Below are 12,202 nucleotides of genomic sequence, written 5' to 3' on the forward strand. Positions count from 1 at the left end.
AACACCGTACACCTGGCGACCGTGTCAGCATGCACTGCGCCCGGCCCGCCACAGGACTAGCAAGGGCGCGATGGGACAAGGACATCCCTGCCGGCCAAACCCTCCCCTAACCCGGACGACGCTGGGCCAATTGTGCGCCGCCCCATGGGTCTCCCGGTCGCGGCCGGCAGCGACAGAGCCTGGACTCGAACCCAGAATCTCCAGTGGCACAGCCTTAGACCACTGCGCCACTCGGGAGTCCAGAAATTAGTGAAATACGTATTCTAAATTTGCTTGTCTTAATGCCTAGCCCTTGATTAGGTTATTTGAAATTATACTTGTCATCTTGTTAATTTTAGCTTCATTCATGCTTTAAACCAATATGACAGCCCAACCCACAAACCACTGAGCGTTTGACTGACCTGAAGCACGATGGGGTCAATGCAGGTGAATTTGGTCTCCTCTCTATAGAGATACTCTATGGAACACTTCAGCAACAGGATCTTGGGGTTCTTGATGTACGAGTTCATCTAAGACAAAATAATACTTTATTGAGTTCATCTGCACATAGACAAGCAATAAACAGTGTCGTTCTGGCTCAGTTTACAGGGAGAGGGGGTGGTTATTATTACAGGAGAGGGAACCTACCTTTTTGTGGGCAATGTTCTTGGTACATACAAAGCCATACACTACGGCAGAGTCAAACTTCTTCCCTCCAGGAATCTAAAAAAAGAAAATAATAATAAAATAGCCATTTTGGTCACATTAAATTACTCAAAATTCAACCGCTAGAGTGTGTGCAGTATAAGTATAGATACATGACAAATAACCTGATTCAGAGTTGAGATAAGTACAGGCAACTCGGACTTTAGCGTAAATCTTTCATTGAATTCAATATGGAGACTTGCACAGAAAGTCAAGTTAATCACCCAAATCTCAAGTCAGAATACCTCCCTGAGAGCGCTGTCAGTGTAGCCTCTTAATTACCAGACTAATTACTGCTGCGCTACAGAATGTAAGCTTGCGAGACTTCTGGATGGTTGTACGAGGCTACTGTCAGTGAGCTACCTTCTTGATGTGGACCAGTTGTCTGATGTCCATGTCATCATCACAGCTGCGAACGTCTGGCCGCACCGTCTGCACCACTTGCCTCACCACGGGAACAATGATGTCACGCCAGGAGAGGGACAGGGACTCACTGTACAGCAGCTGCTGCAGCAGCGCCATCATGTGACTGTGGTTGGCAGAGCTGGGGAAGGGAGGGAAGAAAACAGCAGTTTTAGGCCAGTATACCATGCTGATTCACCAGCTAAATATTTTACATTATTATTTAACCTTTATTTAACTAGGCAAGTCAGTTAAGAACAAATTCGTATTTACAGTGACGGCCTACCCCGGCCAAACCCTAACCTGGACAACACTGGGCCAATTGTGCGCCGCCCTATTGGACTCCCAATCACGGCCGGTTGTGATACAGCCTGGAATTGAACCAGGGTCTGAAGTGACGCCTCTAGCACTGAGACGCAGTGTCTTAGACTGCTGCGTCACTCTGGAGCCCAAAATAACACCATAGTATGCTCCAATTCATACTGAGATGTTTCATCTAAAAGAATGACTCAAATATGTTCCACTTCAGTTCCAGTTCTACTTCACTTCAGTAAGCTAAAGACTAGTCTTTAGTTTTCAAACATCCAACATACCTATATATAAAAAAAAAGAAAAAGAAGATTTGCTCAAATGTTTTTGTCACTTTCAAACCTCTAAGTTATCTGACTGTACTCACAGTAGCCTCTCCATGGCCTTCTTCTCTCCGTTCTCCTCTCTGAGCTGGTCCAGGGAGCTGTGGTGCCAGCCCAGAGGAGTGAACAGCATCTCTTTAGCCTTCTCCTCCACACGACGGTTAAACAGGGACTCTACAGCACACACACAGACAGAGAGAAGAGTGAGAGAGCAAGATATAGAGAGAATGTTAGCTTGGCTTACAGCTACAATACATTAGGTTCAGTACCAACTGCTTGTTCAACAGAAAGAATACACACAGCTGCAAAAGAGTTGAAAGGGAAGCAACACTTGAACTAAACAAGGAAGTGGGGAATTCCTGGGTCATTCCACGAAAAGAGTGCCTTTTGCGTGCATCCCATTGATATTTTAAGTAGAAATTGTGCACCAATATTGCATTTTAAATGCCTGTTAAATTAAATGAAGTGCCCTTTAATATAGATCACATGGAGAATTCAATAATATAAACAAAATATGATTAAAGGCTCCTTCATCAACCCCGTGTCATCACTTCTAGGAAGATTTCAGCCCAATTAATCCCAACCTTCTCCAAGTTTCAACATCATTGTAAAGCCCTAGTTATTTTGTTGCTTTGACGAAGTCATTTCTGAAGATGATTATTTATATGTGATTAATTTACGTCTGTCCCTCATTTTAAGGTCAACCCTGTTATGTGAACTGAACTGTCATTTTAATATGGTGAACAGTGGCGGCCCGTCCATTAGGGCATTAGGGGCAGTGCCCCACTTTTGATTGGTTTAAACAAGTGAAAAATAATAAATAGAAAAAAATCTAAAGTTATTAACTGCTCTGCCATCAGCAGCACCGGGCATCCGGCCTGCCGCCCATCACTTGGATTGCATTGCCAGCTCTTACATTGCTTGCTATTGAGTCTGCTCACTCTGCAAATGACCTTGTAAATAAATAATCATGACAGTCATTGGGAGCCTGGGACCTAAACCGGACATCCACATCCATCACCAGTTGAAGGACAAAGGGATACACTTGCTAAAACCTTCTCATGGATCTGATAGGACAAAAAAAACATGGTTCTATGCCCAATTCGCAACATTGTTTTGTGTTTCCTGCAGTTAGATGCTAGCTAGTGGATACTAGCTACCGGAAAGCTCGCACACCGGCAGCCAGCTAGCTCGCACACCGGCAGCCAGCTAGCTCGCACACCGGCTGCCAGCTAGCTCGCACACCGGCTGCCAGCTAGCTCGCACACCGGCTGCCAGCTAGCTCGCACACCGGCTGCCAGCTAGCTTGCATGGCAATCAACTCCAACTATTGTTACTAGTGAGTTCATCATGCTATCTAGCTATCCCCAGTTAGATCATTTGTTTTCACTTGTCGCATTTGTGCTTGTTGCGTTTTCCCTTCGATGCACTCGTGAGCTGGCTGCAAGCTGCCCATTCTAAAAATAACTTTGGTAATCAAAACAGTGGCAGCATGTGCAGCAGAGATGATTCAGTTTTTACATCCAAAAATAAAATTGGCGTATTTATGCTGTTGTTGAAATGCACAGATCACTTTATACATTTTCCCAAAGAAACAAGTGGTAATTTGAAAACTTGTGTTAATAATTCTGTCCTGCTGCTTTGTTGATAGTATGACAACTCCCCAGTTGAGAGTAATACTTCTCAAAAGGCACCGAATTTGTGGAACGACCCTCCTACCTTTGATGAAGGCGTCGCTAATGGAGATATTCTGTCCTCCGTCCTCTGAGACCAGGTACTCTGATAGGAGAAAGCGGAGAAATGCATCAACACACGCACAACTCCACCTTCCAAAAACATATACCCGTTATGGAAACTGGCTACGCAAACAGGCAGGTCCAATTCTGATCTTTTGCCCAATTATTGGCAAAAGAGCTGATCTGATTGGTCAAAAGACCAACTAGTCACAAAAAGAACTGAATTGGACTGTGTTAACGCAGCCATACAAATGTGAACTCAACAGAACAAATTAGAGAAAAGATAAGTATCAGATATGCCAATACATCACATTTTGGGTGATTGTGTAAACACAGCCTTAGAAAAATGTGTTTGCCTACAGCAAGACAACAGCAACTAATCATTATTTTTGTGTGTTTGTGTGTATGGCTCAGTACCTTTCTGCTCCGTAGGGTACATTATTTTTGTGTGTTTGTGCGTATGGCTCAGTACCTTTCTGCTCCGTAGGGTGCGGGGGTACATTATTTTTGTGTGTTTGTGTGTATGGCTCAGTACCTTTCTGCTCCGTAGGGTGCGGGGGTACATGGGGGTACTTGGACTGTTTCTTGATGTGGAAGTTGACATTGTCCTGCTCCATATTGAGATTGATGGAGGCTGCAGAGTCACTGTCCACCGCTGACTGGAAACTGCTGACTGACGTCCTCTTACTAGGACTGGACGAGTCTGATGGGGGGGGGGCATTAATTGATTGATCTTTATTAGTCATGTAAAAAAATAATAAATTGTCTTCTTGATGCATAGCAGCATGGAGGGGGATAAATTTGAAGGGACATCAGAGATAGTACAAAAGGGCTCTTAGAATCCCTTATTATACAAAGAAACATCTCAGACATTACAGGACTCAACTACCTATTATTTAGGAAAGCAACAGACATGGACATGAGGCTAGTTGTAATGCGTAGCCAGAGTCACAAGGCATGCTGGGATACTTACTGGGCATGACATAGTCATTCTCGTCAGCCACCTGGTCTGTGTCACTGTCGTCAAACTTGATGTCTTTGAACCAGGAAGGTTCTGAGTGTCCCTCAAGAGAGTTGACACTGTCACTGTCAGGAGACGGGGTCTCAGAGAAGTCTGTGCTCTGTGAGGATAGAAGACACCTTCATCAGTCACGAGCAACAGCGTCATCACCATCAAATCAAATGTATTTATATAGCCCTTCTTACATCAGCTGATATCTCAAAGTGCTGTATAGAAACCCAGCCTAAAACCCCAAACAGCAAGCAATGCAGGTGTAGAAGCACCATCATTATTATCGTCATCAAAAGAATCATCAACTACACAATCATCACATCGTCATCCTCAGCAGCAATAGCATCACCATCTTCACCACTATCGTCATGATCATCAACACCACCCCCATCAGCATTGTTGAAAATATCTGTGTCCTCTTCCCCTTATTCCCACAAAACAGTATCTCACCTGGAGGGGGCGATAGAGAGCATACTCATCTCTGAACAGCTGGTCGTGGTGAGTGACACAGTCCAACCAACGACCATCTACCAGAGCCTGACCAATAGCTATCGCCTGTGCCCTGCAAGAGTGTGAATGAGCGATAGAGACAGTGACAGAGGATGGATGAGGGAGAAAGAACATTTAGTAACTCATGTACTCTGCTTAATACAACAGGATGCTTACTCAGACATCCAGAATGGTTTTCACTCAGCATGATGTCTGTCTTTACCTGGTGGAGATAGTTCCATTCCTTAACAGCCAGTTGACCAACTCCTTCCCCACAATGCAGTTGGGGTATGTACGGAGCCAGTAGCGGTGGTCCTGGAACTCCATACCAGTAGTGTTGTGACAAATCTTCTTCCACAGGTCTTTGAGCTGGGATGAGTCCTACATGTCATGACAGTCAGTCAGTAAAAAATGACTTATGTTTGCTTTGTCAACAATGGATTGTAAATTGGACAGAACAAATCATACAGACAGTGATAGAGGGAAGCCAGAGAGAGAGAAAGCGAAAGAGTAATTGCAAGATGGAGAGAGAGAAAGAGTCAGAGTGAGAGAGTGGGATACAGAGTGACATAGAATACGGTGAAAGGGGCCCTCGAGTGGCATAGCTGTCTAAGGCACTGCATTGAAGTGTTGTGGCGTCACTACAGCCTGGGGTTCGATCCCAGGCTGTGCCATAACCGGCCATGACCGAGAGTCCCATAGGGCGGAACACAATTGTCCCAGCGTCTTCCAGGTTAGGGGAGGGTTTGGTCGGGGAGGGGGGCTTTACTTGGCTCATCGCGCTCTAGCGACTGACTTTGGTGGTCAGTTGAACAGTGTTTCCTCTGACACATTGGTGCGGCTAGCTTCGAGGTTAAGCGAGCGGGTGTTAAGAAGCACGGTTTGGCGGGTCATGTTTCAGAGGATGCATGAATCGACCTTCGCCTCTCCCGAGCCCGTTGGGGAGTTGCAGCGATGAGACAAGATCATAATCACGAAAATGGGGAAAAAATGAACAGAAAGAATACGGGGAAAGAGGGAGTGAAAGTAAGAGAGCATCATTACCAACAGTATCTTCCTCTCCTCTTCGCTGTGGTCAGGTTTTGGCATGGCCCTGCTGGTCTGGGGGCTCACTGAGCTGTCATAGGAGGGCACCATGGAGGAGCCAGACCGGTCCAGGGACAGGTTGGTCACACTGGCTGACCTGGATTAGACGGGGCTGGCATTACAGGGCCATCACTCAATAGATGCAGCAACACATTTTCATTCTGTACCTTACTTTTCATTCTATATTTTATTTCTCTAACTTGCGTGCGTGCGTGTAATAGGGATTAGAAATTATTTCACTAATAATATGACTTTTTTCTGGATAGTTGAAATACTTTTTTTATTTTTACTTCAATGGGGACTTGCTTGTGCGACCCGGCACGATGAGCTCTGCTTGTTCCAGCAGAAGGGTGGGGGAGGTGCGAGAGAGAAGCAGGGGCCAGTGGGAGAGAGAGATAAAGTAGCCAAACCGATTCTTGCTAGTTCGACAAACTTGTTGCTGCCATAGGTTATCTACCATATCATCTTGTAGTGTCTGTCTTAGCTGCGTGAAAGCATTGTAAAGTAGCAAGGCTGGAGACTATTTTGCTGCGCTCCCCGTCCTTGTCTACAACAACTCCATTTATATTAAACAACAGCCTACATGTTGGTGGTTCATTGTAGCCTACTCCTTCAGCCAATTGAATTCCGTAATTTTAATTCCATTATGCATTGATTACAATTCTCCTACTTCACTTGCTACACATGACCTCCAACCTTGATGACAATAACAGGCTACACGTGCGAAACGTGTGTAAGCTACCAGTGAATATTTTTTTAATGGGATGCGCTCATAAAAAATGTCATAAAACTATTGTTTTAATAAAATTGGAATGTAATGGTCTATCCTTAAAGGCTATGTAGCAATGTCACATAGATAATTATATTTAATTCTAGACAAAGCCTTTTCATTGTTAAAATAGGCCTATATTTTTGGGGTTTCTCAAAAATGAATACTCTCCCAAGTAATCTAATACTAACGTCCTGTCGGATATTACAATAACTGTGCCAAACCCATAGAGTGGAAGTGGCTAACAGATGTCAAAAAGGGTCCAACAGGAATAGAATGAACACACTATTATACCTATTCTATATTTTATTTAACCTTCATTTTGACAGGGACACTAGGCTGCCTTTCACAGATGAACCCTGCATAAATACATCAAACATATACAATATACAAAATTACAAGGCAGATAAACAGACATTTATCAACATAGAAGTCTCTGATCATGACTCTGAACTGACCAATGGGGACCAGAACATCTCATTTCAGAGAGCTCTGGAAGTTGTTCCACATAAAGGGCCCAAAACAACTAAAATCAGCTTTACCCAACTATGTGGAGACCGAAGGGGCCTCCAGGGTTATCCAAGCCTGAGACCGGGTTTGGTCATTTGGAAGTCTAAATGTAATTAATGATAGGAAGATTCTGCATGAGTGCTTTGTAAATAAAACACAGGAAAATGCTGCTCTCTCCTTACATAAAATGAGGTCCAACCCACTTTTTGATACAAAACACAATGGTGAATTCTATAACCATCACCAGTAATAAACCTAAGGGCACAATGGAAAACAGAATCTAGTGGTTTAAGTGTAAATGCTGCTGCATGCATATAGATAATATCCCCATAATCTAAAAGAGACAAAAATGGCTTGGACAATTTCCTTCCTATTAACTAAAGTCAGACATGCTTCGTTTCTGTAAAATAAACCAACCTTGAACTTCATATAAATCTCTCTCTGTGGGATACACCATCAGAAAATAGGGCACCAAAATACAAACCCTAAACCTAGCTGGAAGAATGTAAAAGAAGCTGTAAAAGAGTTCTATAAAAAGATGTTGGACCAAAAGCAGACACTCACCGCTTCCTTATTGGAGACTTGCCTCCATCCTCTTGTAGCGTGCTCCGTCTAGAATTCATGCCACTGTTCTGAGACTCCTGGTGAATCAAACTGACACACACAGACATATAAACAAGCAAATTCATTCTTGAACTAAATCATTTCACATCCATCTTTGATGTCAATATAACACTACCGTAACTTGCTACGATAGACGCATGCAAAAGTCTCAATATGGTAGGGCTAGAATGGTAAAGCTCAAGTCAAAAATAAAAAAACAAAACTGTTACAAGCTGTCAGAGAAGTTGGAACGTTGACAAAAGTAATAGCAGGACTCACTTCTTTCTCATCCCAATGGGAGTTTTTCTATGCCAGGAGAGAAGGGGGAAAATAGTTCATTTGCGCAAGAGCAGAACACTGATAATTAGATCAAAGCTGGTTAGATAGTTCAAAAGGGATGGCATTTTATTAGAGCTAAACAACAATATAAAAGCATGCGTTCCCTGTCAAAATCAAACAAAGGGATGTATTTGAAAAACAAAATAGGAAAAGTATTTTCAATTGAATAATAATACCCCTTGGTATTCTTTGTTTTTAAAGTCAAAATTTATTTGAAATCCATTTTGCTTAGAAATGTATGTTTTTCAAAGCCACCCCTCTCAAAGGTAATACGATTGATTGATTGGTTAGAAAGAAGTAGAGCGCCAATAAAACCATCCCCATGAAAGTGGACCAAGCAGGGATAAGGAACCCACCCAGTATACAGGGGAAGAAAAGGAAGGCAGACAGAGGAGACAGGAGAAGGATGGAGTGGACAGGGAGGGAGAGGAAAGGACATGGAGGGGAGAGGATATAGGGGATGAAGAGCGCTGAATGTTTCTCTCTCCTCCGTCTCATCAACTCTGCATTTGAAGGAAAAGACAAAGATATGAGAGTAGGGATACACAGAAAATCATGCAGGATATACACACACAGAAATAAAAACACTAAGGACAAGAGAGGTGAAGAGAAGACAAAAGACTAGAGGTCAATGCGAAGGAGAAGTGCATGCATCGTTCGTAGGACAGGAAGGGGACAAAATGACTAGAGTAAGGATGCAAAAGACTGGAGAGTGCATGCATGCTTCCTCCCACAGACTTAAATCTATGATTTCTCTCTATGGTTCCTCCTCTCAGTCTGTGTTCTTAGGGTGGGTGCCATTTGGGATGCAGCCTTATTTTACCTCTGCCAGGCCAGATCTTCCTCTAGGAAGATGTTGCGGCTGGCCTTCCGTCCACCGACCGGGGTGCGAGGCTCGCTGGGCTCTAGGACGCAGGTGGAGCAGGGGGAGGAGTCAGACAGAGCAGACAGGTCCTCCCCTATGGAGCCAGAGTCTGCAGAGTGGGAGTAGCTCAGAGCGATCTTACGGCAGTAGGTGCAGGCCCGCAGGTCTCCTACACAGAGAGTAACAGACAGAGAGAGACAGAGAGGTGACAATGGCGGGAGGGAGGGAGACAGTGAGAAGGGTAGGAGTCAGTGAGAAGAAGAGCAGGTCCTGCCTGTCCTGCTATGATCTAGGATGGAGGCAGTATTGTGGTTACTGTGGTGTTGTCACTGCATGGCATGGTTAGGTCACAGCACATCATCATCAAAGGACAAACATGCTATTGATTAGATCTCTTGGTCTCAGATTCTCACATCACAGCAATGTTAGCTCAAACATCACTGGTCAACCAGTCAACTTACCAAAGTCCAACTTCAGTAACACACACAACCACAGCAGAAAAAACACCATGCTGAGCACCCATAGACCTCTGTACATACACATGATCTCAGCAGTGGCTCTACTCGATCTCTTTCATTCGACCTCACTAACACATTGTGACCCTACTTTGGGATCATTCTTTAGGGGCTGTCTCCCCTCTCCTCGGGAAGACACTAGGGATAATGATGATGATGATGCAGGCAAGGGGTGGGCATGGTCTAGGGGTCATGCCCCCACCCCCTCCTGTGAGTCCCCAACGCACTCACCCGTGTAGCCCATGAACTTGCCAGGGATTTCCTGGTTGCAGCAGCGGCTACAGAAGATCTGTCCACAGAGCCGGCAGTGGTGGCGGCGGCGGAAGGTGGTGAACTTCTCATTGCAATCGTAGCACTCCTTACATTGGCTGTCTGGCATCCAGTACTGTTTCAGGTCACTGTCCTGCAATATGCCTTCTTTATTTAGTGGACCAATTAGCACTCAGGTATAAAGTAATGCTGAAGCAATCTTTTCAAAGTATATGGAAACTATACTTCACTGAAATCAAACAGTTAGATGAAACAATAACAGCCTACTTTAAAAAAAGAGGTGTCTTCACATGTTGTCCCATATTTGGAACAGTTGCCTGTGCGTGAATGTGATAGTTAGCTAGGTTATATTACTCCAAGTAAAAACAAGCAGCACTAGAGTAACGGTGTGTAATGTGAAGTACAATAAACAACAGCAGCAGTGTGATTGTGAAATGGTATGGTAGATACCTGGCTCTTTCCCTCCATGATCTCCTTGAGTCTCTTCAGAGCAGTGCGGAGCTGAACAGCCGTACGAGGATCGTGAGTACCCAGGGGGGTTTCCGATTTCCTACGGCCCTCTAGGAGCACACACACACGGACACAAAAAGAAACACACGGTGCAACCATTCAACACACACTTCATAGCAGATTTCATCTTACCATTCACGTCATGCAAACACTCCCTTTTCATGCAAATAAAATGCAGAAAGGTAAAGGAGGGAGACTGGGAGAGCACATTTTCTTTTATACTTCTCCTAGGTAGGTTATAGCCCAAAATGGGCATGGAAATTGACAATCTCTACAAGGATTTGCTTTTGATAATGGCAGGTTAAGTTAAAAAAGGATTGCACAATAACACAACAGAAGCTTACCAGTATATCAGTTGCCATAAACTAGGTTCTAGTGAACAATTATGGTTATGAATAAAATTATACAGATAACGCAAACTGGACAAATGCCATTGAGTAAGAAACAAAAAAGGTAGTATGATGTTAGTTCTTATATCATTATGCAAACACATACAACTGATCAAATATCAGTGTTGGCAACAAAATAACATCAGAAGGCACTTTATCCATACATGCCAAAAGTAGCTAGATCAACCACACTCACACCAAAACCACTCAGGTGCTTGTGTTAGCCGCCCACTCTATGAAACCAGGTTGTTAAAAAAATCAAGCGCAAAAAACATTTCAGAATTCTTAGCAAACACACAGTATAGAAGGCCCTCACCCTCACCAGGCCATAATGGCCAGTCCACTGCAAAAAGAAAAGACATACATCAGCTTTTTTGAATAGACGTCATGTTACTCACACTGTGCATCCATTCTTATCTGCACGTCGCTAACTTAAAACTATAAAATGTCAAAATGGATAGCCCTCACAAAAAGAGCAGTAGTTCAATAGGTATTCTAGCCCATGGTAGAAACACAGCAGCTCTCCTTTAAGCTTGCCTAGGGAATATAACGCCTCCAGTGACTCGGATCTCTGACTGATGACTAATCCTATCAGCATGAAACGTTCCTCACCATTATCAGGTCAAGCCAGAGAGACAGTTAATGCAACCACTCCAAATGTAAATGAAAGCACAAAGAATCACTCAAGTTGTATTTGTCACATGCATAAGTACAGTGAAATGCTTAACTTGCAAGCCCTACCGAACAGTGCAGTATTCAACCCCCCACTGTATAAGTATACTGTACATCTGACGTATTAGAATAAATGTGTGTGTGTGTGTGTGGTACCTGAAGCAGTAGAAGTCCTGCGTAAAAGATCGTGGTGTTGTTTCCTATGCGCCCCAGAGCCGTGGATGGAGTGTGCTGGTATGGTCCAGTTCCTACGCTCCCCAGTGGGTGATGCCACAACCACATCCGGTTTCTCTGTCACTGAGGGTGGCCGCCCCTCCTCTGTACACATAGATCAATTAGAACAGGTCATTTAAAGTAGCACTCCAGTCTCTTTTTTCCCTAATTTAACACCTGATTTACTTAACAAGGCACATCTTTAGATGGCACAGGTGTCCTCATGACATGGGGGGTTATGTAATTTTTAAAAAAGCACATAAAGGCTTCATAATTCAGAAAAGGTCATGTTAACCGACTGATATGTCATAGAACAAAATGTTCTGAGCCTGTGTCAACCTCGGACCTTATTTTCAGCATTTATCCCAAAACCCTATTCTTTCCCCATTCATTTTCCCTGTATGAATAGCTGAACAAACCAGAGGCAACTCATTTCCGTTTTTTTAGGACAACACGCTCTATTGTTCCCACAAGCAAAGGGGGAAGTCGATAACATCAAAGGGCAC

The 12,202-nt window shown here is 43.8% G+C and overlaps 1 protein-coding gene across 8 annotated transcripts in view; it reads right to left on the minus strand.

Annotated features, from left to right (window-relative positions):
* The window catches only part of LOC115160909 (1-phosphatidylinositol 3-phosphate 5-kinase), a 32,593-nt gene that overhangs the window by 11,600 nt on the left and 8,791 nt on the right, over positions 1 to 12,202 (minus strand). For 3 of the 8 annotated variants that reach the window (XM_029711428.1, XM_029711433.1, XM_029711431.1), the window contains 17 exons: positions 11,640 to 11,801; positions 11,128 to 11,154; positions 10,363 to 10,472; positions 9,874 to 10,045; positions 9,086 to 9,296; positions 8,203 to 8,229; positions 7,885 to 7,974; positions 6,000 to 6,138; positions 5,179 to 5,336; positions 4,917 to 5,028; positions 4,428 to 4,575; positions 3,990 to 4,157; positions 3,438 to 3,497; positions 1,763 to 1,892; positions 1,048 to 1,228; positions 628 to 702; positions 402 to 509 (listed from right to left, as the gene is read on the minus strand). In XM_029711428.1, coding sequence (XP_029567288.1) covers positions 402 to 509; positions 628 to 702; positions 1,048 to 1,228; positions 1,763 to 1,892; positions 3,438 to 3,497; positions 3,990 to 4,157; positions 4,428 to 4,575; positions 4,917 to 5,028; positions 5,179 to 5,336; positions 6,000 to 6,138; positions 7,885 to 7,974; positions 8,203 to 8,229; positions 9,086 to 9,296; positions 9,874 to 10,045; positions 10,363 to 10,472; positions 11,128 to 11,154; positions 11,640 to 11,801 — 2,078 coding nt within the window. Of the gene's footprint in view, positions 1 to 401; positions 510 to 627; positions 703 to 1,047; positions 1,229 to 1,762; positions 1,893 to 3,437; positions 3,498 to 3,989; positions 4,158 to 4,427; positions 4,576 to 4,916; positions 5,029 to 5,178; positions 5,337 to 5,999; positions 6,154 to 7,884; positions 7,975 to 8,202; positions 8,230 to 9,085; positions 9,297 to 9,873; positions 10,046 to 10,362; positions 10,473 to 11,127; positions 11,155 to 11,639; positions 11,802 to 12,202 lie in introns of those variants that run through there. The other 5 variants (XM_029711432.1, XM_029711429.1, XM_029711430.1 and 2 more) reach the window with 4 other exon arrangements.

The sequence above is a fragment of the Salmo trutta genome, chromosome 24 (assembly GCF_901001165.1).
Source record: "Salmo trutta chromosome 24, fSalTru1.1, whole genome shotgun sequence".
Taxonomy (NCBI): Eukaryota; Metazoa; Chordata; class Actinopteri; order Salmoniformes; family Salmonidae; genus Salmo; species Salmo trutta.